General features: G+C 38.1%; 1 protein-coding gene across 4 annotated transcripts in view; it reads right to left on the bottom strand.

Moving 5' to 3' along the window:
• The window catches only part of MAN2A1 (mannosidase alpha class 2A member 1), a 165,307-nt gene that overhangs the window by 10,668 nt on the left and 127,058 nt on the right, over positions 1–27,581 (bottom strand). For all 4 annotated transcript variants that reach the window (XM_007094093.2, XM_042991022.1, XM_042991012.1 and 1 more), the window contains 4 exons: positions 18,887–19,020; positions 15,661–15,802; positions 12,990–13,123; positions 6,402–6,596 (listed from right to left, as the gene is read on the bottom strand). In XM_007094093.2, the coding sequence (XP_007094155.1) occupies positions 6,402–6,596; positions 12,990–13,123; positions 15,661–15,802; positions 18,887–19,020 (605 nt within the window). The remainder of the gene's footprint in view (positions 1–6,401; positions 6,597–12,989; positions 13,124–15,660; positions 15,803–18,886; positions 19,021–27,581) is intronic.

Raw genomic sequence — 27,581 nt, 5'->3', positions numbered from 1 at the left:
TAATAAAGTACTAATCAATTCTTGTAAGAAAGGCAAAATGAAGTAAAAACCTTAAACTGCTTCTTGTAAGAAAAGGGGGCAGTGTAAACAAGAGAAAAATCTTATTCAGTAAGTGGTGCTGATGTGTAAATGATTGTTGAACTATTTGCAAGAAACAGTTCAGCACAAACCAAACTAAAATGCCATGGAGAATAGAGTTAAATGTAATGTGGATATAAAGATAACATATCTATAAATGAATTAAATAAAAATATACCTGAACATAAAAGCAGTGGGGGAAAAAAAACCTGAACAACGTTATCTTTCGTTGTTCACCTAATTAAACAGCTTCATCAAGTTCCTTCTGGTCCCTAGAATGTCAGCATTCTAGGCTGAACCTATCACTCCAGCCTAAAGAACCCTGACCCCTGATCTGTCACCCTTCCCCTCCCCGGTCCCTGGTGAGAGTCTCCCAGCATCCTCTCTACCAAGACTCCCTTCTCTGTTAATCAATAGGCTTTCCTGACAGCATGGTTTTCCTGTTTGGTGCATTTCAGTGATGTTCCTGGTCCCCAGTTTTCAAGCCTTTAGAGAATCTTCTTTTTAATATCTCAAGCTTTTGATAGTACAAGAAAAGGAGGTTGATAAAGAGAAGGGAGCTGGACGATGAACCTACAGAATGAGAAGGCTAACAGTTACACTCCCAGACAACATTCCCAGACAGGAGTATGCTGGGGTGTTCAGCATGCTGGGAGGCAGGGTTTTAACAGATGTTTGCTCCTATCTTCACAACTCCAAATATATGACACATAGTTTTTTCCAAAAGCATATATCAAGTATAAAAGCAAGATATACTTTTACAAAAACATACATTCATCTACCAATATAGACCAATTCCTGAAAAACCGGACTTTGAGGAACAGACTTGCTGACTCTTAAATAAAAGTCAAACACTACCCTCTGAGACCCTGTGCAGCACCCAGATTCAGAAAACCTGGATGTGGGTCCTAATTCTGATATTTACTGCTGGGTAATTTTATCTTAGTTATATAATTTCTTATTTATTTATTCTGAGAGAGAGAGCGAGCACGCATGCACAAGAGACAGAATCCATGCTCTATGCAGAGCCTGATGTGGAGCTCAATCCCACGAACTGTGAGATCATGATCTGAGCTGAAATCAAGGGTCGGATGCTTAACTGACTGAGCCACCCAGGCACCCCTAATCTCTAACTCTTACTTTCCCAATTTAGTAAATGGAGATAATAGCAAGGTCTAGACACATGAGGAGAGTTTTTAAAAATTAGTAATTCCTAAGTTCTCCACACCACACCTACAGAGTCAGAATATTAGAGATGGGGAAACCTGTAAAAATCTCTATTTGAAAATCTCCCTGGTACGATCTGTATACAATGACAATAACCACCTGGGTGGATTAGCACATCTCTAGACCCTACCTTGCCTCTCTCACCATTGCGTGAGCCCATAATCATTTTCTCAATGAGAAGTCAAGAAGACCAAGTGAGGTGTAGAATTTAAGGAAACTTCAGACAGTGGCCTGGGGAATGGGCAAGTAGGGACATCCTCTATCACACTGCCAATGAGGAAGTTAGGCAGGCAAAAAGGTGTGACTCCATCACGTCAAGGTGGTTCTCAGACCCATTTCTCATGGAAATACTGTGAGGTGGTAGGTAGGAAAATGCTTACTTAGATACTAGACCTCTGGTCTTGCTTGGAACCCAATGGCTATGCTGACATTACTTCAATGGGAAAAATGCTGTGCTATCTCTAAAGGAACAATTCATTATCGTATGCTGGGAGTTGCCAGAACACAAAAACAGGAACACAATAGAAAATGTTGAGGTCTGGCTTCTGGATTTCTTCACTGAGTCATTTTTGTCTTCTTTTAGTGTAACCGTGGAATTACACTTGATACATTTTAAGCACCAAGCATTCATTGAATCAGTATCTGCATGAGGCTTCTTTCAAAGATTATTTTCCTATTATTAGAGCTTAGGGGACAGACAGCAACTCTTTAAAGAAGTGATTTTGAATGGACAAATCAATCCCCTAGGATTACTAGTATGATTTTATGTCTGTCTATCTATCTATCTATCTATCTATCTATCTATCTATCTATCTATCTATCTATCTTGAGCATGAGCTGGGGAGGGACAGAGAGAAAGGGAGAGAAAGAATCCCAACCAGGCTCCACACCGTCAGCACAGAGCCTGACATGGGACTTGAACTCATGACCCATGAGATCAAGACCTGAGCTGAAATCAACAGTTGGATGCTTAACCGACTGAGCCACCCAGGCACCCCACAAGTAAGCTTTTAAACAACTGCTAGAAATCTGTGCTAAGAATCAAAGACCAACACAGGAACTGGCACCAAGTGATATGATAATGCAAAGCAGACCTAAATACTCAGTTCTGATCATGTGCCAGCATAGTAGTTATAGTTAAACATGAGCATTTCAGTGTTTATTCTTCCTGGTCAAATTGTTAAATTGCTTTCTATTCCCTCTGCTAAAACCCTACCTTGCACCTGAGCTGGCAAGTATGGTAAGCATCATCAGGATAATAATGTATGTTTATAAAACACTTCTGTTTTCAAAGGGCTTTCACAGCATTATTTTATCTGTTTCTCACAACAGACCTGAAGCAGGCATATCTCACATCGGTCTCATTTTATAAAGGGTAGCTGAGTCAGCACTCAACCAGCAATCCAGGAAAGGTGGTGGTCCACCTGTCCACAGGTGAGAAGATCAAGGGAAGCTAGGTGGATATAGTGAGTGGAGGCCAGACCCTAGAAGGTCTGAATGCTCAAGGGTCTGAACCAAATGGGTAGCAATGGAATTTTTCATCTGGGAAGTGATGAGGTTTGTATGACAGGAAGATAGGCAATAAACAGGAAGAATGAAAGGAGCAGGTAACCATAAAAAAGAGGTGATCTGGAAAACAAGTGACGGCCCCTCATTGGAGAGGATTAAACCTTCCTCTTACTGACTGCAGTCAGCTGGAACCACTTCCAGGAAACAATCATGGAAAGGGTCATCTGGGAACAGGCTAAGGAACAGTGGTCACCATGTGCCCCAGAAGTCCTCAGGCTTAGGTTGCTCTACCATCCATACCTAGATGTGGCAACCTGAGGCTCAGGGGCTTTGTTAACCGCCCCCCCCCCCCCATTCTATCCATTCATTCCCTTTAGCACATGAACTGACAGGTAAACTCAGGAAGGCTACCATCTCTGGTGTGTCCTTTCCTTGACTTGAAAAGTAGACCCACAAGAGACTGTAGCAGAACACTAGAAAGAACACTCATTTAAGATTTGCTCAATCAGCAAATTGTTACTGAGCCCTTACTATGTGCAGGCACTATTTTAGGCAATAAGATGCAGCAAGGAATTAAAGAAAAGGTCAGCTCACGTGGAGCTTCTATTTTCACCACATCATCTGCCTTCAGGCCTTCATACTTTCTCTTAACTCTTCCGGGACCACTCTACCCCCAGAAATCTGCACGAGTCTCTTATTCTCTAACTTCCTGCACATTTTTACTCCATTATCATCTTTTCTGCAAGGTCCTCTGCCAACCACACTCTGCAAACTTGCATCATCATCTAGAATTGCCTTTCCCTTCTCTGTTTTCCTCCTTAACATGTATTACCATCTAATACGTTATGTCTCTCTTAGTTTATCTTCTTTATTTTTCTGCTCCCACCAGAATCCACGCTCCAGAAAGGCAAGGGTTATTTTCTGTTTTGCTCATGATTGTATGCCTTTAGCTGTAACTGGCACATAGCAGGCCAGGCATGAAGTACATCCTGCAGGTTTGCTCTCACGATCAGACAAGCCTTTGACATACAGAAATATACACGCAGGCCTCTTGCATTCACTTGTATTCATTATTAGAAGTCATATGTATATTCCTACATAATTAGGTGTAAGTACCTTATCTTGGTCATACAATTCAAAAAGCCCTAAGTGTCCAAATTTGCAGGCATTTATCCTTACTTTACTTGGTTTGCTTTAGTTCTTTGTTCTTAAACTAAACGTTTTTCTCTTCTTATGTTGTCTTCAAACATGAACACTCTCTCCTTTTCATACTCTGGCCATATATTTCCTACGGAATCCCTGAACACTTACTATTTCCAACTAGCCATATGCCAGCTCACAATATCAAAACAGCTCTCCAAAAGATAAAGATGATGTCAAACGTCTAATTTTTTATTCATATGTAATCTCTGACTTTAAAAGTAGGCATACATGCCCATAAAAGCAGTCTGAATTAAAATTCCATATCTAGGGGCGCCTGGGTGGCTCAGTCAGTTAAGCGGCCGACTTCTGCTCAGGTCATGATCTCACGATCCGTGAGTTCGAGCCCCGCGTCGGGCTCTGTGCTGACAGCTCAGAGTCTGGAGCCTGTTTCAGATTCTGTGTCTCCCTCTCTCTGACCCTCCCCTGTTCATGCTCTGTCTCTCCCTGTCTCAAAAATAAATAAAACATTAAAAAAAAAAAAGGTTTAAAAAAAAGTAAAATTCCATATCTAATAAAACCTTCCCCGGTTCTTCCTCTAGTGTGTCTTTAGATGTCTCTAAATAGTTGGGTTTCTCAATGCAAGGTCTGAGTTGCAGTGATTTTAAGGAGAAAGATCTGAATGTACAAGGCCTCTGATACAAAAATAATTAAATGTTACGCTTCTTATTTCTCTAACTCCTCAGAACAGTGCCCAACAAGGAGAAACAAATGGAAAATACCAGTAGAGCTGATCTTAAGGCCTAGTTCTCCCACCCACAAATAAGTGACTTCAGGTCAGCTTTTGTTCTCTTATCTAGAAAAAGACAGTATTCCCTGACCTTCTTATCACACAGAACTTTTCTGGGAATAATGTAAATTAGTAGTTGAAGACGCTCTAAACTATAGATCAAGTGTCAAATGAAAGGTGTAATGATTTTGCCTAAAGGTAAAGGCCTCTTAATGGTTCCCTGAAGCACAGTAAAAACTCACAGTACAGCTGATCCTTGAGTGCAGGGGTTGGGGACACAGATACCCCACAGGGTCAAAAATTCGCATGATTTTGACTCCCTCAAAATGTAACTACTAATAGCCTACTGTTGACTGGAAGACTTACTGACAACATAAATGGTTGATTAACACATATTTTGTATGTTATATATATTATACACTGTATTCTTATAATAAAGTAAGCTAGAGAAAAGTAAATGTTATTATGAAAATCACAAGGGGGTGCCCGGGTGGCTCAGTCAGTGAAGTGTCCTACTCTTGGTGTTGGCTCAGATCATGATTTCACATTTTATAAGTCTGAGCCCTGTGTCAGGCTCTGCACTGGCAGCACAGAGCCTGCTTCGGATCATTTTTCTCCCTCTCTCTGCCCCTTCCCTGCTTGTGCTCTCTCTCTCTCTCAAAAGAAATAAAAAAATAAACTTTAAAAAAGAAACACATAAAGAAGAGGAAACACATTCAGTACTGTACTGTATTTATCGAAAAAATTTGCGTAAGTGGACCAGTCCAGTTGAAACTTATGTTGTTCAAGGGTCAGTTGTAATTAAAAAAATTTTTTTTGAAATATAATCCCAACTTCATTAACAAATATATATATATATATGCATAGAAAAATGCTTAGAGAGGATAATGTAGTAGCTTAACATGAAGTTTGAAAATAAAAGGAAATTTTATAATAAATCTCAATTGTGATCAAAATATTATTTATGATTTTTATATATTTCCTTCCCATATATCCACATGCACTTAAGATTTTATGGTTTTTAAAGAAATTTTTTTAATGTTTATTTTTGAGAGAGAGAGAGAGAGAGAGAGAGAGAGCATGCGCGCGAGTACGGGGGAGGGGCAGAAAGAGAGAGAGAGAGAGAGAGAGAGATAGAGAGAGAGAGAGAGAGAGAGAGCGTCACAGAATCTGAAGCAGGCTCCAAGCTCTGAGCTGTCAGCACAGAGCGCGTTGTGAGGCTAGAACTCACAGACTGCAATATCATGACCTGAGCCAAAGTCAGATGCTTAACTGAGTCACCCAGGCACTCCTGTTTTATGTTTTTAAGTTCAATAATTAAAAAAAAATTTTTTTTGTATTGGAAAATTAATTTTTACATTATCCATACCTATACAAATTTACTCTTCATGGCTTCTTGAATTTTACTTTTTTTTTTTTTTTAATTTAAATCCAAGTTAGTTAACACATACTGTAATATTGGTGTTGGGAGTACAATTCAGTGATTCATCACTTACGTATAACACCCAGTGCTCATGCCAACAAGTGCCCTCCTTAATGCCCATCAGTCATTTAGCCCATCCCCCAGCCCCAGCTGTATTTTTTTTCTGCTTCCCATCCTATTATATCAAATATATTACAAAATCGTAATTCTTTATAGATATATCTTAGGATGTACCTTTGACTGTATTGTCCTTAGATTAACGAGATGAATGTCACAAGGCAAAGATGACACTAACGGAGAGAATTCACCTAGCAGCTGAAGGGTTGGCATGGGGATCTTTTCTATCATTGTAAAGACAGGATGATTCAGGAAAGAAGAAGTTATGTGGCTAACAAGGGATGGGTAACTGACAGAGTTCTTTTCTTCTTCCTATCAAAAAAAACAAAAATGTGTAAGTGATATATATTTGCAGTTTTTGTAATATTAACTAAATTACCCAACAGAGTTTAAGTCGAAAAGAAATATAAACATATATACTCTGATTTTATTATATTTTGTAAATAACAGTCTCAGACAACACACAGATTACCAATTTCAGTTCTAAGCAATATAAGAAAATGAACAGTGTCCATTTAAACCATGTTTAGAAATAGCTTTTTCCCATTGCTTTAAGTACTAAAAATCCTGAAAATAATTTTTGCCATTTTAGTACAGGGTAAGACTTTTTACGGAAACTCTTTTTCAACTTACCACAAAAGTGGGGAAAAGGTTCTACTTACATAAATGGGTTAGAAAAAGGCTTAGGGCTGAAAGCTGCCACTACGGGGCAAAAGTGCCTGAGGTTAGCTAGCAAGATATTGTAATGGGATCACGAGTAACTTATTATATCACCTGCAGGAAATTGCTTTCCATCTGATGCCAATGTACTATTGTACTTTGATCACAACTCCACTTGTCCCTCAGACCCTTTGCTTCCTGCACACACAAGTTAATGATTACTGTCTGACTGTTTTCTTCACATTCATCATGTGTGTAAGATCTTGTTTTCTTAATGTTCACTACGCAGGTAGTATCTTGAGAGTTCAATACATATGGAGACGAAACCCCTGTTTGGGGCTCTTTTCTCCTCCCGGACATTAGCCTCTCTTGTATTCAATTCTGCGTCCTCTCTCTTGCTGGACAAAAGAGAACCCCAGACTCATAGTCTGTGACATTCTTTAAGTAGATAGGTTGGGATATTGATACATCTTGCATATCATCAAATGTTATCTCTTCTCCCTCAGGTTTTACCCCACATATTCTCATGATTTCTTTTTTTTTCTTTAAATTTATTTGTTTTGAGAGAGGGAGGGAGAGAGAGCAGGGGAAAGGCAGAAAGAGACGAGAGAGAGAATCCCAAGAAAGCTCTGTACTGTCAGCACAGAACCCGACATGGAGCCCAATCTCACAAACTGTGAGATCATGACCTGAGCCAAAACCAAGAGTTGGATGCTTAACTGACTGAGCCACCCAAGTGCCTCCATCATGGTTTCATTTAAAAAAAAATGACATCATGTGTTGATCCAAAGGTGTGCTCTATAAATGTGACCCAATGACAGGATTTTTTTGAAGAAATTCTCAATATGAATAAGGATTTTAAACAACACAGGTAGTATATCTAGATCATCTGTTAAATTTGGTAAATCAATGCCACTTACTTCACTGTACTTTACTCTCCAAACAGAAAGTGTTATATATGTTATGGAATAATTATTATATACTTACCTAGTACACAATTATTCAGTATAACTTAAAAGTAATTTAGTCATTGCTATGGAATATACTTCCAGACAAGTGGTTCAGCATGTTCAAACATTAAATAAGTCTGCCAGGGCTGGGGATATGCATATGGTAGATGACACACCCAATTAATTAAATCAATGACTAAGTGGAACCTTAACTAATTATGCCTAAGGTATAAAAGCAGACATAGAAAAGCACTAAGAAGAGAAAATAATTTATATAGAAAGGTTTTTTAATCAACAGTGACATTTGGAACAGATTTAATTTTGTATCTTATTTTTTTAAATGTCCATTTCACTGATATCTTCTGATTTTGCACTCTTTTTGCAATACAGGGCTCAAATAAAAGGCTTGGCTACTTATCTGTGAGAAAAGATAGGATTTATAGAGGATACGGAGCTTAAAATTCAGAATGTCAGATTAGCAGAGGGTTAGCAAAGAGTGACAAGCATCTTGCCAGCAGCGAACTGTAGATGTCATTACAATTCAGACTATGGAGAGAGGGAAAAAAAAATTAAAGGCAGCAGAAGGACACTGCAGTATTAAGATACTGACAAAAAATATTAGATCTAAAAGAGTTGTAAAAAAAAGTACCCATTCCACACTCTTTTTTTTTAAAGAAAGATTAAACAAAGCATATATAGCAATATTCTCCAACAATACTGAAATTTAATACATATTACTGAATATTGAGGGAAGAGTTTCAATAAGAAACTTTACATGTATTCCAAGATCAAAGGACTTCATAATCTAGGTCAGGATTGCTGACAAAATCACTTTTCAGTAATAAAAGATAAAAGATTCCAAGAGAAAAGAAGACACCTGCCTTATCAGAATTGGAAGGCATTAAGTCCATTCTAGGTCAAGAAACATTCAGAAAAAGCTCTCTGGCTTTGTTCTATGCTCTTGGAGGAATTCCTGGACACTTCAGTGAATAGGTGGGACACTTCTTGATGGATCACCTATACCTACAAACAGTAATGTGCATATATACCATTCTTCCCAACCCAAACCAGTTCTCCTGACCTTCAGTGCTCCCCCAAATTGACCACACATAAGAATGGCTTGAGGAGCTTTAAACTTAGATCTCTGGGCCTTAATCCAAACCTACTAAATCAGAATGTCTGGGAGTGGGCCCTGGGAAGCCGAAGCTTAACAGCTCCCCGAAGTGAATCTCAAATCTCAGTCAGTCATATGTAGCTCTGTGGACATATGCTGGGAACCATCACCCCCGATACCTTCCCAACCTTGTGGAAGAAAGAGAGCTCCCTTTGGAATCAAAAGTATAAGTCTCACCCTTTAACTTGTTCTGAATCATGAAAATGATTCAGACTCAGAAACATGTGAATGACAAGTCTTGTCAAAGGAAAACAATGTCATGAGCGTAAGTACCTCGAGAGTTCAAGAACTAAGCCACTTATTGTCCTAAGCGAGACAAGGAAGATAAGTTTATGGTAGAGTGTGGGTCGGGGCTGGAAGAGCACCACCAACAAACAATACTGCTAGAAGCTGGCCAGGCAGGGTGGGACCAAGTCTCCTGGAAGGCTCCATCATTCATGCACTTTCCTAACATTTTTACAGTAACGAGGGGCTCAACAAGATATTTAACTGTTGAATTATCACTTCTTGATTAATCTCCTGGAAAGGTAATCTTTTAATGTGACCTTTATGATAAACCCAAAGCTTATAAAACATGTTTGCTAGAGGAAAATTTATGTGTTTGTTTAAGCTGTAAATGAATTCCCCAGCCTTGTAGTAACTAATATACTACTATAAACATCATTTGGTTTCTTGTTGGTTGGAAGGCTTCAAGCTGTTCAAGTCTAGCTTTCTCCTTGCAGCCTGTGTGAAATTAAAAATAGTTTCTGGCACATTCTCATCCAAACTGCATCAAGTTGAGATCTCCATTGGGTTCTGGCCCGTATTTCCTAAGTCAGAATTTCTTGCTAGGCTCTGTGGTGCCCTTCATTAAGTCTGCTTAAGTAATCTGATCCCTAATCATCAAAGGTTCCCATTCATCTACATCAGAACTTCCTAATAAATAAGTTATTTAAGATAATAAGAGACGATATTTTGAGTCACTTTTGCTTATTCAGTATGACCTGATTCATGGTGGGAACTTGATAAATGTGTACTGAACTTAATCTATTAAAAGCAAATGCAACATAAATAAATGAGAGAAAAATACAGTAGGGGAAAGGATGGGGTAAAAAGAGAAAAAAATAACAAAGGAAAATTATACTGAATCATGAGTTTTAGAAATAAATATCATTCAATGCAGAGGTGAAGCCTGGTGATGTGTGGGCTAAATTTGCCTATATAGATATGTTTTGGTAGGTCCGCACGACATTAAGAAGTTGTTTGTTTTGGGGCCAACTCTCAAGAAAAAAATCCAGGACATTTCACATTAAAGTTGTCAACAAAAGTAACAAAAACTCACAAAAACAGGTAACTTTTTTTTTTTTTTTTTTACCCAAAACACTGGAAATCCAAGTCACACTAGGCCCCTACATTCCCTCAAGTGGGACTGAGTTGTAGCTCCTCAGTGGGATATGACCTCATAGTCATCAAAGACCTATGGTCACCTAACTTCAGTGATTCCTGGTTCAATGCCCCTCTTTACTTAGCAGTCATCAGCAGGAAGGGACAGGGAGTAGGCATCAAAGAAACAAATCCTAAAGGGTCAATGCCAAAGAGACAATTCCCATTTACCACTTCTGTTGACCCTTGAGTGTCATAACCATGGACGATAGTCAGCCTCACATAGCCAGAGCAACCCATCGGGCATCTGTATATCTTAACAGCGATTATCATTCCAGTCCTTGTTCTCAGTGCCCCTCCACAGAACCCTCAAACACAGGACTCACTTCCATTTAGTCATCCAGATTACTCCCAGGAGGCTCTGGCAGGCTCAAGACTTTCCACTAAAATGCTCTCCTGTACAGAAGAGTGTCTCCTTACTAAGGTTTCTATCATTGTTATTTTAAAGATTAGAGTCTGGGTTGAAAATAAAAACACTTTCTAGAAAGTTTAAGTTATATGAGATGGAACATTTCTTAATCAAATGTCTTTTTAGTCAATTTCACTAGAAATTAAAATGTATTTTCTCTTCTCTAGTTCATTTTTTATTTAAAACAAACTATTGATTTAAGTCCAAGAATGTATAGTTGAGCAAAAGGAAAATTTAACCAACACAGGATTATAAAAACATTGGATCAAATTTCAATCAATTACTATCCAAGGAGTTTTGAATGGGAATAAACAAATTATTTCACTTCTAAATGAAAGCTTTATAGATCTGACATGAAAATTCTTATTGCCATAGTTAACAGAAGTTTTGCAAATTAGTGTCTATATAGAGAGAAAAAAACCATAAAAGCCAGAAACATTTTCAGGAGGAGAAAAAGACAGTAGCTGCCAGCACTCAGACAATGATTTTCCTATGCAGTTTTAGACCTAAAATTAAGCCATCTTGTCAGTAATTGATTTAAACCATGAGTCCCAAGAACTGGTATAAATCTTGACATCTAAAAATGGATATTAAAATCTTTTTCCTAAAAGATTCTACATACTGGAAGAATTCTTTGCTTTAATGAGCTGTTGCCATTTCATTCAATCAACTAGTGTTGTATTTATAGAATATGTACCACAGGCAAGAAGGCCCTGTGGGGCACATGAAAAGAAGTAGACAAGTCCCTAGAATCTAGCAGGGGGAGAGAACATGCATAGTATGACAAGGCAGTAAATAGTGGTTGGGACAGATGCAGTGGCACAGTGTCCAATTCCAGCTCGCTCATTTATGTATTTGTGTATTCATTCCTGCACCAAATAGTGACCGCTTCCTCTGCTAGGGACAATCCTAGAAGCAGAGGGAGAAAGCCCCTACTCTCAGGGAAGTTATAGTCCAAAAGAGGAAAAGGACAATGATAAAATAATCACACATGTGCATGGAGGACAGCTGAATAGTCTGAGAAAGCACTGAAGAAGGTGATCTGGCCTGGTTCAGCAGAAGCAGTTGACCAAGAGAATTTTGATCTCAACTACTACGAAGAGTTCCCTGGGCAGAGAATGAAATCACAAGTGCAAAGGCGCTGTAGGCACAGGGTGCATGGGGATTACTTAGGACCGAAAGAAAACCAGTGGGTTCAGAGTAGAAATAGTGAGAGTCATGCTAGATGAAGCTGCGGGAACAGGCAGGGCCCACATTGTGATAGGCTCTTCATGCTACGGTAAGGATTTTGGCTTTTATAATGACAGCACTGAGAAGACATCAGCAGGGTTAAGCAGGGGGAAAGGGTGGGAGTAGATGGCTGATATCTAGAACAGAGAGCACTGTTAAATGGCTTTTCCTTCTGTGAAGTCCATGCGGTCATCTGCTGAAAAGAGTAGAAAAGATTTGAAATGGTCAGTGAAGAAACAAGGAGAGCAGAATAAGAAAAAAAGGGCCATGTAGAGGGCCAAATGAGGTGGGAAATTAGTATGTATGGAGGACCGTGATGATGACTTCTATGTCACCTTGAAGAAGCATACTATCATATTGGTTCATGCCCAACTGAGCTTCAGCTAGATTATTTAATGGAATGCTGGGGTTTTGTTTTGAGCATGAAAACTGAACAAGAAGAAAAACAAGTAAATCCATTTTCAACTGATGAGTCTAAGACTAGAATAGGTACACTAGGTTTTAAATAAATTTTACAAATCAAATTTAATCTCCTAAGTATACAACCAAATTCTATCTTTAAATTCAACTCTTACTTTCTTTCAAAATAATTTCATAAAATTTCATCCAAACTGATTCCTTAACATAATTCTCTATCTACATAATAAGCAAAAATAAAAGAAAAAGACGACCTAAATGCAAATCTCACAGGATATGTGTAACTGAAGTTCTCTTTCTTGTCAGTAGAGACTAAGTCTATTACAAACATATCTCAAAACTAGAAACCATAAATCATAAAACAGTGGAAAGTCAAAATTTCAAATTTTGGATGGCAAAGAACAATCAACATCAGAACATGTGAGTTATTTTTTTTTTCTTACCACATTCACAACACTTCTTTTTTCCAGTAGTATTCGAAATAAATTAGCTGTAATCTTGTTATCATGGACACCTTGTTCAAGGCCACGATTATCATCTTGCATGAGTCTTCGATCCATGATAACTTCAATCTGACCTAATAAACAAACAAAAAAACAAACAAACTGGCCAGGGTTATTAAATACAAACATCCACTGAGGATCACATAACTATAGGCATGGTCCAACTTAAGTCGAGGAGACCGATCTCTACAACCCAGAGTACCAAGGGCTTTCTCTCAAAGCAGCTAGTATAAATGCAAAAAAATATGATTGTATTTCTGTTCTTCATTAATGTCTAGTAAAATGTGAAAAGAAATTTAAAAATCAGACAGATCAAAATTCAAGTGAAATTTAAAAAGAATTAATCTGAAGAGTAAATTACGGCCTCTAAAATTTTTAATGGCAGCATTTGGAATTTAAAAAATGTTTATGAGGTTCACAGAAAATGTATATCCACAGAGAATATTAAGACAAAAACAGATGCATAGAATCTAAAAAGGATTTGAAATACAATTTAACTTACTTGATAAGGTGGCAATTCTGTGAAGAAATGCCAGAATTTGGAGACACCCACCATGTACCCCCTCCTTCCCTCCCTGGTACTATGTTAGTGGCATCAACTGTCCTCTCTCCTCTAGCTCAAAAAGGGGTTTTATTTGGTTCCTTCATTTGCTGTGAAATAATTCCACATCTCCTCTAGTTTAATTTGTAAGATAATAGTTAGGTTATGAGTTGACAAACTAATATAAATCAATCAACCAATCAATCAAACCAAACCAAACCAAAACAACCCAAAAAGCTACCCAGAGCCATATTCATATGTTTATACTAAAAAAGCCCTAGTCATGTACACTTAAAAAAAAAAAAAAAAAATATATATATATATATATATATGTATATATATATTCATCCATCTACTCATTCATATTTGTTACAGTATTAAATAACTGTTCAGCATAAAAGAGCAATATGTAAGCTACTTTAAAAACTATTATTCTGACCTAGTCAAACTAACTCTGTTTAGTTTCTTTCTTCTGAGTTTAGGTATCTAGTACATAAAACCGCCAGTGATGGTTAGAATTCTCGTCATTACTACCTCCATATGTATTGTAGGACACAACGATCTAGAACTTGCTCCTCAGGCAATGGGGCTATCTAGGGTTTGACCATTTCATACCCAAATTAGTACATCAATCTCCTGGCAATTTCTCTCTTCTCCCTGTCTCCAAATGTTAGTCTACACAGTATGTGGCACTTAGTAAATCTCCTGGACTGTTCTCAAATTGTTTCTATGTATGCAGGCATTCAAACCCCAGGGTGCTGGGGTTCTCTAGCAGGAGCAGAGGAGCCTTATCTCTAAGCTCGTCTTTATCAGGAAAGTGGGATAACGGTTTAGTCCATGACTGTTCCAGTCCTAATGTCTAGTTCCCTACTGAAGGGCCCAACTTTGAGAACTTAAGGCAAGGTTTAAAATGGGTGGTTCAAGAGTCACAGCTGGCAAAAAGATGTTTTATATTTTGATTTTTAAACAAGCCAAGTCAACATTTACAGATTGGACAGCTTCACATAAAATCCCAGACTTCTGGGTTGTTCAAACACAGAAAAAATTGGCAACAAGGGGCCCCATTCCCCATGGAGATGATGGCCTGCCACCGAGCAGCGGCTGCCGCACTGTGCACGGAGAAGGGTGGGCTCCAGTTTGCTGAAGCCCCACCGCTCCCCACTACATCCCTGATGGGAGGCCATTATTATTTTTATAAAGGTAGTAATGTCTTTATGGCATAATCTCATGATTCTGTGTAATGAAAGCCACAAAGAAAAATGAGAAGTAGTATGTTTTTGTGTGTGCATGGACATACAGAATGTATGCATATGCCTAATATAAAAAGTGGGCTTGTGACACAGGGTACAGCAGGCACCTTCACTCCTTTATTATCTGCCTGGCTCCTAAGACATTTGTCTTAGCAAGTCTTAGTATGTAAGGAAAAGCAACTGACTACATGTAAAGGATAATTAAAAATATGTATTATAAGGGATATCAGCCTTCCAACAGGTTTTATAAAAATTAATCTGTGTCTACTATCTATTTTTTCTTTCCATCTTGTCTCTTTTACAGAATCCTTAAAGTTGTATCTGTCACTTCTTCATCCCCATATCTGTATCATTACAACTCCCTTTCTTTCTTCTTTCAGGTGGTAGTGCCCTAAAAGGATGTGATTCAGGGAAGGACCTAGGTATGGACTATAACCTCCTGCTTTGGGCACTTAGGCAAACTTGGGAATTTCTAACTCTTCTCCCTGCCTCCTTTCCTCCTTAACTTCTGGAGTCTGAGTTTCCACAGCCATTCAATTATGACAATGACAGAGCCTTGTGCAAACAACGAGCTATCAGGAGAGATAAACTGTCTTTAAGAAACAATGGTTTCATGGAGTTTCAAGTCCCTCATTCTTCATCAGAAGATTAAGGATATACATTACGTTATTTTCACAAAACCCAAAATTAACTAATATTCTTGTTCTCAAGAGAAGGTGGCTGGTGTCTGAAGATAATAATTAATACATATGACCAACAGAAAAATTATACACTTGGAACTGAAAAAAAAAGAGCAAAAAAGAACCCAAACAATACGCACCACTTTTCAAACTTGAAACCCCTAAAGACTGAGCGGAAAGTAACGTCAAGCGATGCTTGGCATCCTGGATATAGGCCATTGTTGTCATTGGGTAGACATTTGCTTGAAGAGGTAATTTGCTCATTGTCATTCTAGGCTGAATCTATAAGACCAAACAGTTCACTTTAAAAAAAAGAAATCAAGTGATATTTACATATGTGATTTAAAAAATTAGTACTGACTATGGATGAGTTTTCTTCCAAAGAGAAAAAAGTATAGCTTCCTTTCTTGTTCAAAGAAAGAACTAAATTGAAAATTAAAACATTCTTCAAAACAATATTAAAAAAAAAAAATCACAAGGATCTTAGAAAACAACTCTAAAGTGAGAAAGGTAGAACTTATCCTGGTTTTAAAAATAGGCATTCCTATTTAAATTCATAATAAAAATCTTTAACAAAAGTCTTCTAGCTTTCCAGTATTTGCATAAAACAAATTATAAAGGTATTAAGTATTCATTTCTCATCTAAGTCTAACATACCGCTTTGGTAATGAATGCTAAGCATAATAGCTCTCTATCCCCTTTCAAGAAATATCTCTTAAAATTCTTGAATCAGTTTTAATAAATACCACAGATCCCCTCATCACATCCTCTAACATATTACATTAAAATAATCAAATTCATATTTATATTTAAAAACTATTCAGTGCTTACTCTTCCTGTTTCGTTTCAATGTAGATAGTTCTAAATTTCAATTTTTCTTGGTCTAGTATCTGAATGCATGAAATACATTATTTTATTTTTTGACTGAAAATGCACTAAGCTGGGTGGGGTCAAGGAGACTCACTCAAACCACACAGGGACTCAGTTATCAGGTGTATCTTATTCATACCATAAAAATGACATCTCTACTGTTAAACTCACGAAAGTCTGACATGACAATCGAGAAAAAAAGAAGTACAAAGTTAACATAATAGTTAACACATACTGAGTGCCAATTAACACCAGGCACACTACTGGGTATCTCACAAATAAGATCTCTAATCTTTACAGAAACCCTGTAGTGTGTCCTTCACTTACTGGTTGTACTGAATGGTGTCCCCCCAAACCCATGTCCATCCAGAACCTGGGGATGTGATTTTATTTTGCAATGAGATCTCTACAGATATAATCAAGTTATCCTGGATTAGGGTGGGCTCTAATCCAATGAATCGTGTCCTTCGAAGAGGGAAATTGGGACACAGGGACACATATAGAGATACAAAGAGAACATCATAGCTACTCTGTGACAGCAGAGGCAGAGATTGGAGGGATGTGTCTATAAACCAATGGTGCCCAGGATGGCCTGATGCCACCAGAAGCTAGAATAGTCACGGAGGCATACTTCCCCAGAGCCTTTGGAGGGAGTGTGGCCCTAAGGACACCTTGATTTTGGACTTGTGGTGTCTAGAACTGTGAGAGAGTAAATTCCTGTTGTTTTAATCCACCCAATTTGTAGTCATCTGTGTCACAGGCCTAGGAAATTAATACACTTGTAGAGAAACAACTGTAAAAGTTGGAGGAAAAAAAAAAAAAAAAAGGATAGTTTGAAAGAATTCTCCATTTCTCCTGTGTAATCCTGATCTTCACATTCAAATTAACTTGTATTCTCATAAAAAGGACATTTAAACTGTCAGAACTCTGGGGCTGTCACTCTCACTCCCTACCTGTGGGTCTAGATTTCTAGTTTTGCCCAAGTACAATTCTTTCTGAGGCCAAAAAAATGTTTTTGTTTTTTTTTGAAGTCTGTTTTTTTAATAGGCCTATTTTAAAAGCAGAAATATTTAGGTTATAAATTTAGAAATAATATTTTCCCATGTATTCAAATGCTTGATCCTTGAAAAGAAAATTCACATTTTTATTGTACTATTTATTTATACACATATTAGTACACATATTTATTGTACTATTTTTTTTTTCATTCATGTAGACACCCACACATACAAATAATTGCTTCTGTCAGATTTTAAGAAAAGAGTTTCTTTTGTATACAAGGAAAATGAATCACCATAAAGTCAGGGATTCGTTTGAAAACCAAACAGCTGTGGTGGAATTAACATGTAAATTCAAAGTGTATAATGTAATTTTTATGCTTTGAAAAAGGTTTAAATTTAACCTTTGCAGGAAATTGTAGAAGAGAAAATTATCACAATCCCTTTCACTCTTTCCAGTTGAAAATCAGACAAAGTAAAAGCATTTGTTGTGAAATTATTTCTATTCATAGCCAGAAATTTCTAAAACGCTAATGTCTCGAAAACATGCTAATGTTTTTAATAGTATTATTTCAAAGATACGTTGTCACACACATACACTCTGAATACAGAAATTTAGGTAACAATCAAAAGAGCCCAATTAAATTAGAGAGCTGACAATCTGAAAAGATTTTTAGTCAATTTTCTCATTACTATTTCAAACTATTTTGTGAACATTTTGATTAAATACATACCTACTCACATTTCTCAATAGATACGTTTGTATTTGTGTGTCCATGTACACATATGCGTGTGTATTAAGATGAACATATATACATTATTCATAAAAAGAGGGGAAGAGTTCTCATGAAATTTAAAAGAGCTCATTAATACATTATACATTTAAAAGTATATATGTATTTGGCGTGCCTGTATGGCTCAGATGGTTAAGTGTCTGGCTGTTGATTTTGACTCGGGTCATGATCTCACGGTTCATGAGTTTGAGGCCCGCGTCAGGCTCAGTGCTGACAGTGTGAAGCCTATTTGGGATTCTTTCTCTCCCTGCCACTCTCTCTCTCCTCTCTCTCGAAATAAATAAATAAACCTAAATTTTTTTTTAAAGTATATATGTAATAAGTTAAATATGCACAGACCATTTCCTTATGAGGGGAAAAATACACACTTCTTCAACCCCTGATTACGCTTCCTTTCTATTAGACAAATTTATACACATTTTGGCATCAAGGGAATTAACATGCAAATGGTCACCAAATCTTCCTTTGAGAAAATACACCCTTCCAATCAGATGTTCTACAAACCAATCCCTCAAATACTTGTCTTAACTTTGGAAATATGATTGAATAAGGAACCTAGAGTACCTGTTAAAATTCAGTTTTATTTTGAAAATAATTTTTAAACTTAAGCATTTTCGAAGCACCCAAAATCAACTGGCCTATTACCATATATAAAAGTTACACACTAACATAGCCATTACTTACAGATTTTAAAGGAAAATTACCTGGTATCCATTCAGGTCAGTATAAAATCTGTTTTGGCTGTTGATGCTAGAAGAAATTCTCATTGCAATCTCACGGTTATGTTCTTTTCGGATGTCCACAATATTGGAAACTTCCACAGACTGTCCGTCTATTCCTAAATTTAAAAGAATATGTACCTTAATAGAAGTTTATTGCTCCACTTTTCTTTTAAAAAAAAAAACATTTTTAAGTTATACTTTGAGAAAGAGACAGAGACAGAGAGAGACAGAGACAGAGAGAGACAGAGACAGAGAGAGAGACAGAGAGAGAGAGAGAGAGAGAGAGAGAGAGCCAGCAGGGGTGAGGAAGAGAGAAAGGGAAAGAAACAGAACCCCAAGCAGGCTCTATGTTGTCAGCGTAGAGCCCAACACAGGGCTCAAACTCACAAAATGTGAGATTATGACCTGAGTCAAAGTCAAGAGGTAGATGTTTAACCAACTGAGTCACCAAGGTACCCTAATTGCTCTGCTTTTCTTAAATATGCTGTATAGAACTCCTTGCAAAGTTACACACTTTTCCTCTTTTCTGTTCTTATTATCTTTACCATCTTTCATGCTAAATGTGTTGCCATTCACCTTTCCCCACCTCCCCCGCCTCTTTTTTTTTTTTTTAAATTGTCAGATGGCAGAAAACAAGCACTCCGGGGCACATATTAACTCAACAGAAGGACGAAGAGGCTGGGATGAGATAAATGCAGATGAAATGTAACATGCAAATGATTCTCCAAAGAGTTCTGCAGGGGAAAGGGGACATTAAACGAGTAAAGGTCAGCTCTGCTACAGGCCAGTCCACCTGTCATCTGCACTGCCATTCCCCAACAGAGCCATGCAAGCCTTTTTCTTCACCATTCACCTTACACACTGGAAATTAGAAGCAGAAATTTACACTCTGTTGGTTCAAGAGACAGTCTATTATTGCCCATGATCTATAATCTAGGAAAAGAGACAAGAGATCCAAGGAGATGATTTATGGCTGAAAGTGATATTACCATATTAGTATTTGTGGAGTATAATCTGGAGAGCTCCCCAGAAGTTAAATCAATTTTAATTGAGTTTGGTTTCTCTTAGGACCCCTTGTTATGGAGTGATTCATTTTGCCCTTTGCTATATAAAGCAGAGGACAGCTTGAAAAAGTCCCAGATGTATCAAGCATTTATTTTCTTGGATAAGCCTAAACTGTTCACTAATTTCTATCTGTCATGCTACCCTAACTATACCTACTCGTCCTTAGTGAAGCACGGGGTCTATTTTAGAGATGGAGAGGTGAGTTACAAAGAGATCCAACACTCTTCATACAGACTGAGTATGTAGAGGAGATACAGGATCTTCAAGACAGCAATCAGGAAAGCAAGCAATCAAAAGAAGAAAGGTTGGTCCTATCCAATTTCATACAGTGTAAGGTTTTTAAGGTTCCAAGAATCCTGGACATTTACCTGCAATTTTAATTATTCCCCACCACTGCCTACTCCTCACACACAATCTCCCGTGGTGTGCTGATAACCAGTACACTCTTTAAACAAAGAGGGCTGTGTAAAGAGAAATGGCGCACAGAAGAAGGGAGCAAGGAGGACTTTTGCTGGGAGCCAAGAAGAATCTCCCGGGCTCAGTGAAGGTACAAGCAAACAGTTAAAGAAAGGAAGTTTGAATCTGTGGGATTTGTGGAAAAGAATGTAAACGCAGGCAGCCCAGGCACTAAAGGTTTATGTGAGAAGTACACTGGACACTGGAAAACGTAAATAATAATACAGTGACAATACTAAATGGGCTGAAGTGCCCCCACCCCCTGCCCCCATCAACAGAATTTTCAGAATTCTCATAGAAGTTCTTTTCTGGTAGATGTCACTCTTGCAACTCAACGACCTCAGTCACAGATGCTTTCAGCTCCTTACTCCGTTCATAAGGCTGTAATGAACAGTAGGACCTCCATGAGTGGGGTAAGGAGGTAGCCTTTTCCCCTCCTGCCATAGTCTGAACCATTAACCTCTTCCCAGTTAGGAAGATACACATATCTTTCCTTCCAAGAATTATGAGAAGAACCTGCCAATATAGCTAGCTGATCCAAACAGCTTCACTAGTATTGGGAAGTTAAAAGAAAAAAAAATCACATACATTGATGATAGAACTTCTCTGAACTAGGAAATGCATTACTTTATTCTTAAGCCCAAGCGGGGCTCAATCCATGAATTGTGAGGTCATGATATGAGCCGAAATCAAGAGTCGGATGCCTAACTGGCTGAGCCACCCAGATGCCCAGGAAATGTATTACTTTCTAAGCAAACTTTCCTTTTAGTGGGTTTACATTAAAGAACATTTTTCAAAACCAGTGAAATGTACATGGAATTTTAACAGATAAGCTTCTACAAATGAACCAAAGATGGCCAAAACACAAAATGCAACACTAGGGATGAAGTCCCCCATGCAGCATTGGGGAGGACACCAAAGGACAAGTAAACTCTAATCTACTGGAAGCACTCGTAGGGTTTTCAGCATTGCGTCATGCTTTCTCCTCTGTAGACTGATATTCTCTCAGGGGTCAACAGACTACATGAAATGAAAGAAAATCTCAACAAAGAAGAGTGTCATTAATTTCAAGTCATTTATCTCTGGAAAACATATACAAAAAACATGCTTCAAGAAAAAAAATTAATAATTTCATATTACCTCTAGCAATAATAAATTATTTCTGTTGAGAAAATCATCTTTCTCAAGCTCAGTATTATGCTCAGATCCTGTTGTGGCAACAACTGCTTAAAGATCCTTTAAAAGGAGCCTCGATGTCCATTCACACTTCAGCAAGACATTAATTTAAATTCTGCACCAGGACAGAATAAGATCAAACTTAATATACTTATTATGAATAAACCAAATAAATTTTGTAATGGCAATAAAAGCAAGGAGGTATCCCTGAGTTACCAACGAGAATGTATTACTTTTTAAAGAAGAATCTGTGTGAGAGAGATAACTTTTCCTATCCTGTGTCGAGAGCTCCCTAAGGTGTGCCATTCCCAAAGAAGCTCATGGGATCGAGGAGAGAACTCTCTGGAAGGCACAGGTATAAACCCAGTGGTTTCAGTGGTCTGCACAATCTTTGCAGTATATGGCAGCAAAAGGTACTTTTACCAAAGTGGTTCCACCTGCGCATGAATGGCCAGGAATTTCTATGCCCCTCTGGGTTTTCTTCAATCCTGGGAATGAAAACAGCCCCTATTTAACAAGGGTAGTCCAAAGGGGTGGGGCTGGGGGATGCCATTCCCAGGTTTTGACAAAAAGAAGGAAGTACCTCCTTGCTGCTAACACCTTACACTCTGCCCCCTGGAAAGAGAGAATGGAGACTGTTTATCTTTCTTAACACAGGTAATGCCAGGTAAGAATAGAGCAAGTTGGGGCACCTGGTTGGCTCAGTCTGTTAAGCCTCCTGCTTAGGCTCAGGTCATGATCTCATGGTTTGAGTTCGAGCCCAGTGTCGGACTCACTGCTGTCAGCGCAGAGCCCACTTTGGATCCTCTGTCTCCCTCACTCTTTGCCCCTCCCCACACTTATGGGCACATACATGCTCTTTCTCTCTCTCAAAAACAATAAACAAACAAAAAGAATAGAGCAAGTCCACGGGTGGAAAGCTGTAGTAGAGAAGCCGAAAGAGTCTTTCAGGACCCTGAAGTTTCTTTTCTTTTTTCCCCTCCCTAGTGCCTGTGACCTTCTTACAGATTGTTTTACACACCATCTTTGCATTCCAGGTGTTAACGACATCTTGGGAATGTAGTAGATGCAGAATCACCATTAAAGAGAATTTGTTAAGATGTGATAGGCAGTCCCTCATCATGTAGAAATCAGCTGACATAAGAGGAAAGCAAACTAGGCCATGGACAGAGTTTAGCCAGAAAGATAAGGGAATAAGTACTTTAATTTTGAGCAAACACATGCATGTTACAATGTAAACTCCTGAAGCACAGAGACTATGTCTTCCTTATCTTTATGCTCCCAGGTACACAGTAAGTGTTGCTGAGTGAAGGATAACAGCCATGTGCAAGAACCAGCCAACAATGACTGAATGCTTACTATGTACCATATACTTTACATGTGATAACTCATTCAATCCTGACCCTAAGCCTACTTGGAAATTCCTTGCTCCCGATCACAAGGTGGACAGAAGTGGCACTAAGCCTCTGAGCCACCATGTCTCACTGGCAAACTCACCACTGGACAAAGTTGGAAGTTGCTTTGGGACCAGATTAGAGCAGCTTTGCTGTGACTCTAAGTAGAAAGGAGACCTCCAGATTATTTTTTAAGAAGGGGAGAGGGTACTGACCTGGGATCTGATATCCTGCAAGTGCCACCTGAGTAAAATAAATTAGTAACAGAATAATTAATACAAATAAAATAAAGAATAATGAAAATAGGGTGACAGGCTTGCCAGAATATAAAACTTCTTCAAAACCATCTAAAATCTTTTGTTAAATGTCATAGTCACTTTAGAGGCCAATAAAGTAACACATATTAATTAAAGACACTATGATCTCACTTATCTACCTAAGATAACACTGACGACAAGCCCAAGTGCATTCACTGTGCACTGCTGCCAATGGCAAAATCCTCGGAAAATACGCTGTATGCTCATCAACAGGCAAATGAATAACAAAACCGGAAAACTCATGTTAGGGAATGCTCTGTAGCAAACGGAAAGAATGAGGTGGCTCTCTGCCCGAGTATAGAAAGATCTGATGCGGAAAGTGAATGCTGCACTTGTACACTGCGATGAACTTCATGCTAAGAACAGACACAGTATTATCTTTCTACAGGTGGGCAAATGTATGTGTGTGTGCTTGTATGCATGCATATGAGAGAGAGAGACAGAGAGTGTGTGCACATGCACAGGTATCTGGATTACCTCTCTTGAGTAGAGGATACGGGCCACACAAGATTCCAGAAATATTTCACCTGATACACTATAATGTGTGAAATTTTTGTTGAAAGAGTACGCGTATACATTACTTGTATACATAGAATTTTAAGCATTTTTATTTGTTTTAAATGTTTATTTATTTTTGAGAGACACATATAAAATAAAAATAATACAAAATAATAGAGATAGAGGACGAGCAGGGGAAGGGCAGAGAAAGAGGGAGATACAGAATCCAAAGCAGGTTGCAGGCTCCAAGCCAGCACAGAGCAAGACTTGGGGCTTGAACTCATGAACTATGAGATCATGACCTGAGCCAAAATCAGAGGCTTAACCGACTAAGTCACCCAGGTGCCCCTTAAGCATTTTTAAAAGATGATTATTTTCTAAGGGAGGGAAAAAGATGAAACTGAGTAGGCAAGGGGTCAAAGTAGGGAGGCATCACCTTTTGATTTTGTTGCTAAGCACCAGTCTTAACAAAACTGAGAAGGGTACTCCTTTCTGTGTGGATAGAAACACTGAAAGGCACCTCTGACACATCCTTTGTGGGTGAAAGAAGAGGTAGAAGGAAATGTCGCGGGGGTGGGGGGTAGAGGGGGTAAGTGACTGAGAAATGCAGATGGTGAGCCTGGGGCCGTAGCACCAGCAGCTGATGGCCTTTGGAGAATTCTAGGCCTAACTGTCTCACACAGTTTCCTCTCTTCACCATCAGATCAGTACAAAACCTATCTGGACAGGTGAAATTAACATTGACCTGCAAAACCTCGGAGTTGGTCCAATCCTCTCCACCAACCCAATCACCTTATTCTAGCAATTTTGAAATGGAAAGTGTACCTTTCCAAGGCATATACCTTAGAAATCGGGCATCACTCACCATACTCCAGTGGTTATAGGAGTAGAAGGGAGCAGCCTGGTAGAAAGGGCAAAACAGAACCTGTCTCACACTTGGCAAGAATTCGGTATCTTCTTAGTGATGCTGAATGTGTGATTAGGACAAGTCCTTACATCAAGATGGAATAATAATGACCCACACCCATCTAAGAAAATGAAAAGTAAAGATGAGAACCCAGGAGAGGTATTTAACTGAATTTGACATAGATATGAAATCATACAAAATAAATCCTCAAAAAACGCATCTAAGTTTCAAAGAAGGTCTTCAGTGAGTATCCTTAAAATATAGGTTCTTGGGCACAAATGCAACCTTGTTATCAAATTGCTGCCCTCATTCCTTTTTCTTGAATCTGTGTCTGAGCAGAGGGGGTGACTGAGTTGTCACTTCATAGCCGAAGTAGGACAATGGTAACAATAATGACAGCTAACAAAAAAAGCTGCCATGAAAAACCAGGGCATATTTCCCCTCCAATTTTGGGATTATTTAGTATCTTTTTTCCTATATTTAAATCATCAAAAATATAAAAATGCCTTTCCCATTATGTATTTACTTTTGTGACATTGTTTTTGTGAACTTATCCAACTTAACCAGGAGCTGACACTCATGGTTATTAACACACACTGCTTAGTTCAAAACATAAACTTTAATGACAAGTCTTGCAACAATGATAAATTCAGTAGGTCAATATGGAGATGCTGTTTTCTAAAAAGTAAATATTATCATTTTTAAAAACCGTACTCACATTTGAAAGTACCAAGAATAAAAATGGTAATAACTCCCACAACTGGATGACCTTTTTCTCCATGTTGACTTATTCAACTTACCAGCCATTGTGAGATCTAATTTATCCTCTGAGGTACTTGCTGATTTCCAGGTCTGTAAATGTTCACATTGATTATTTCTCCACCAGTGAAAATTTTAACATCTGCTTTCATGAATATAAATTTGAGTAAATTCCATTCCAAGTCTTGAATTTAAGAAAATGGTGATGCACTACTTTGTTTTATTTCTAAAGCACTATATAAATAACTACTACTACTACTTATTGATCAACTTATTATGCGCTTGGCACTAGTCTACATATTTTATGCTTTTCATTTCAGAAATTCTCACAATGACACAAAAGTAAATGTATAACATGAAAGGTATATAGCATTTTGATTCCGTGGATTGCAAATTTTGGTTAAAAATGACACCAATTAACTACAATATACTTGAAGACCTAATGACAGAAAGAATACACAATAAAACTGGAAGCTTTTTTTTTTTTTTTTTCCCCTAACACACACTGATGTTAAGAAATGACAGTTTTTTTTTTTTTTTTTTTTTTGAAGCTCTGTCTGGGAGGGAACACAACATCTACATCAGTAACATTTTTCTAAATCCCAAACAGGCAAGCTCTAACTAAAGCCCTTCCATAGGAGGTGAATAAAAGAGCTCACAACACTGAAGCTTTCCTATTCCGTTCCCCATGATCCACACTTGGCCTGGTCTAGGACAAGTGAGGGAAGAATGCTGGAATAATCACAATGGTCCATTTGAATATCCTCCACACTGACAGCCACTCTGAACTTGCCTACTTCCTGTTCTCCTCGACTTGCTCCTTTCCAAGGCTCCATTAGGCAGGAAGCCTAGATTCTGTACACTCTCATTTCTCAAGCTGATCTTGCCGTTGAGGCAAGAGGTTCTTCCTTGTTTTTGTTTTTGTCTTTAAAACTACATTTTCACCATCCCTTCTCCCAACTTACCAAAAAAGAAGCAATAGCATAGCTCTCACTCACCCTAACTCCAGTGGGCACTGGACAGAGACAACGTGAAATACTGGTGTCTGGTTGAACTTCAATGGCTGAGTAACAAATATTTTTCCAAAACATGTGACTTTCAATTGTTTGCTTTCAACAAAATTGAAGGGGAATCTAATCAAGTTGCCAGGCAGATCATTAAAAATAATCAACTGAAACTTATGTTCGACATAGACCACTCTGTGATTTATGGAATCTAACTCATAAAGAGTTCAAAGGACTGAATGGCATTCCTATAATAAGATTCCTTCTATTGCCACCTACTTATTTATGGTAGTAACATCATTCCTTTGCCCTACACTTATAAAAATAAAAATTAGGGGGCGCCTGGGTGGCTCGGTCGGTTAAGCGTCCGACTTCGGCTCAGGTCATGATCTCGCGGTCCGCGAGTTCGAGCCCCGCATCGGGCTCTGTGCTGACAGCTCAGAGCCTGGAGCCTGTTTCAGATTCTGTGTCTCCCTCTCTCTCTGACCCTCCCCCGTTCATGCTGGGTCTCTCTCTGTCTCAAAAATAAATAAACGTTAAAAAAATAAAAAATTAAAAAAAAATTAGTAAAAAAATCGATGCTGAAACCTATCTCATTCTGGCAATACGTAACATTCACCAATGGACACATGAATATATGGGGATACAAAATGTATAATTTATCCCACTGAAAGGCTTCCATTAAAGTTTATGAAACAAATGACAAAATTGGTAATATATAGAGATTGTTTTTGATCAACTGTATACTATTAATAATTTTTACAACTCAATGCACATCATATTTAATACTTTTAGGATAACAGAAATCTTAAATTTAAATATATAGACACATATATACATACATATTTCTTTTATAAGAGTAATGAAAGGTTAACCAATAACAACACTCAAGCATAAGAATATTCCTTTAAGCTAAAATTCTGTGAGGAAGTAGAATAGAAATATGAGTTCAAGGAGAAAATAAGGATGTGAAATTTGACTTTAAAAGATGGTCTTGGGGAGCCTGGGTGGCTCCGTTGGTTAAGTCTTGATTTCAGCTCAGGCCATGATCTCACCATCATGAAATCAAGCCTCATGTAGGGCTCTGTGCTGAGGGTAGAG

This window comes from Panthera tigris, chromosome A1 (genome assembly GCF_018350195.1).
Source record: "Panthera tigris isolate Pti1 chromosome A1, P.tigris_Pti1_mat1.1, whole genome shotgun sequence".
In the NCBI taxonomy this organism is placed as follows: Eukaryota; Metazoa; Chordata; class Mammalia; order Carnivora; family Felidae; genus Panthera; species Panthera tigris.
Note: the sequence above shows the minus strand (reverse complement) of the source record. Positions and strands in the feature narration are given on the sequence as shown.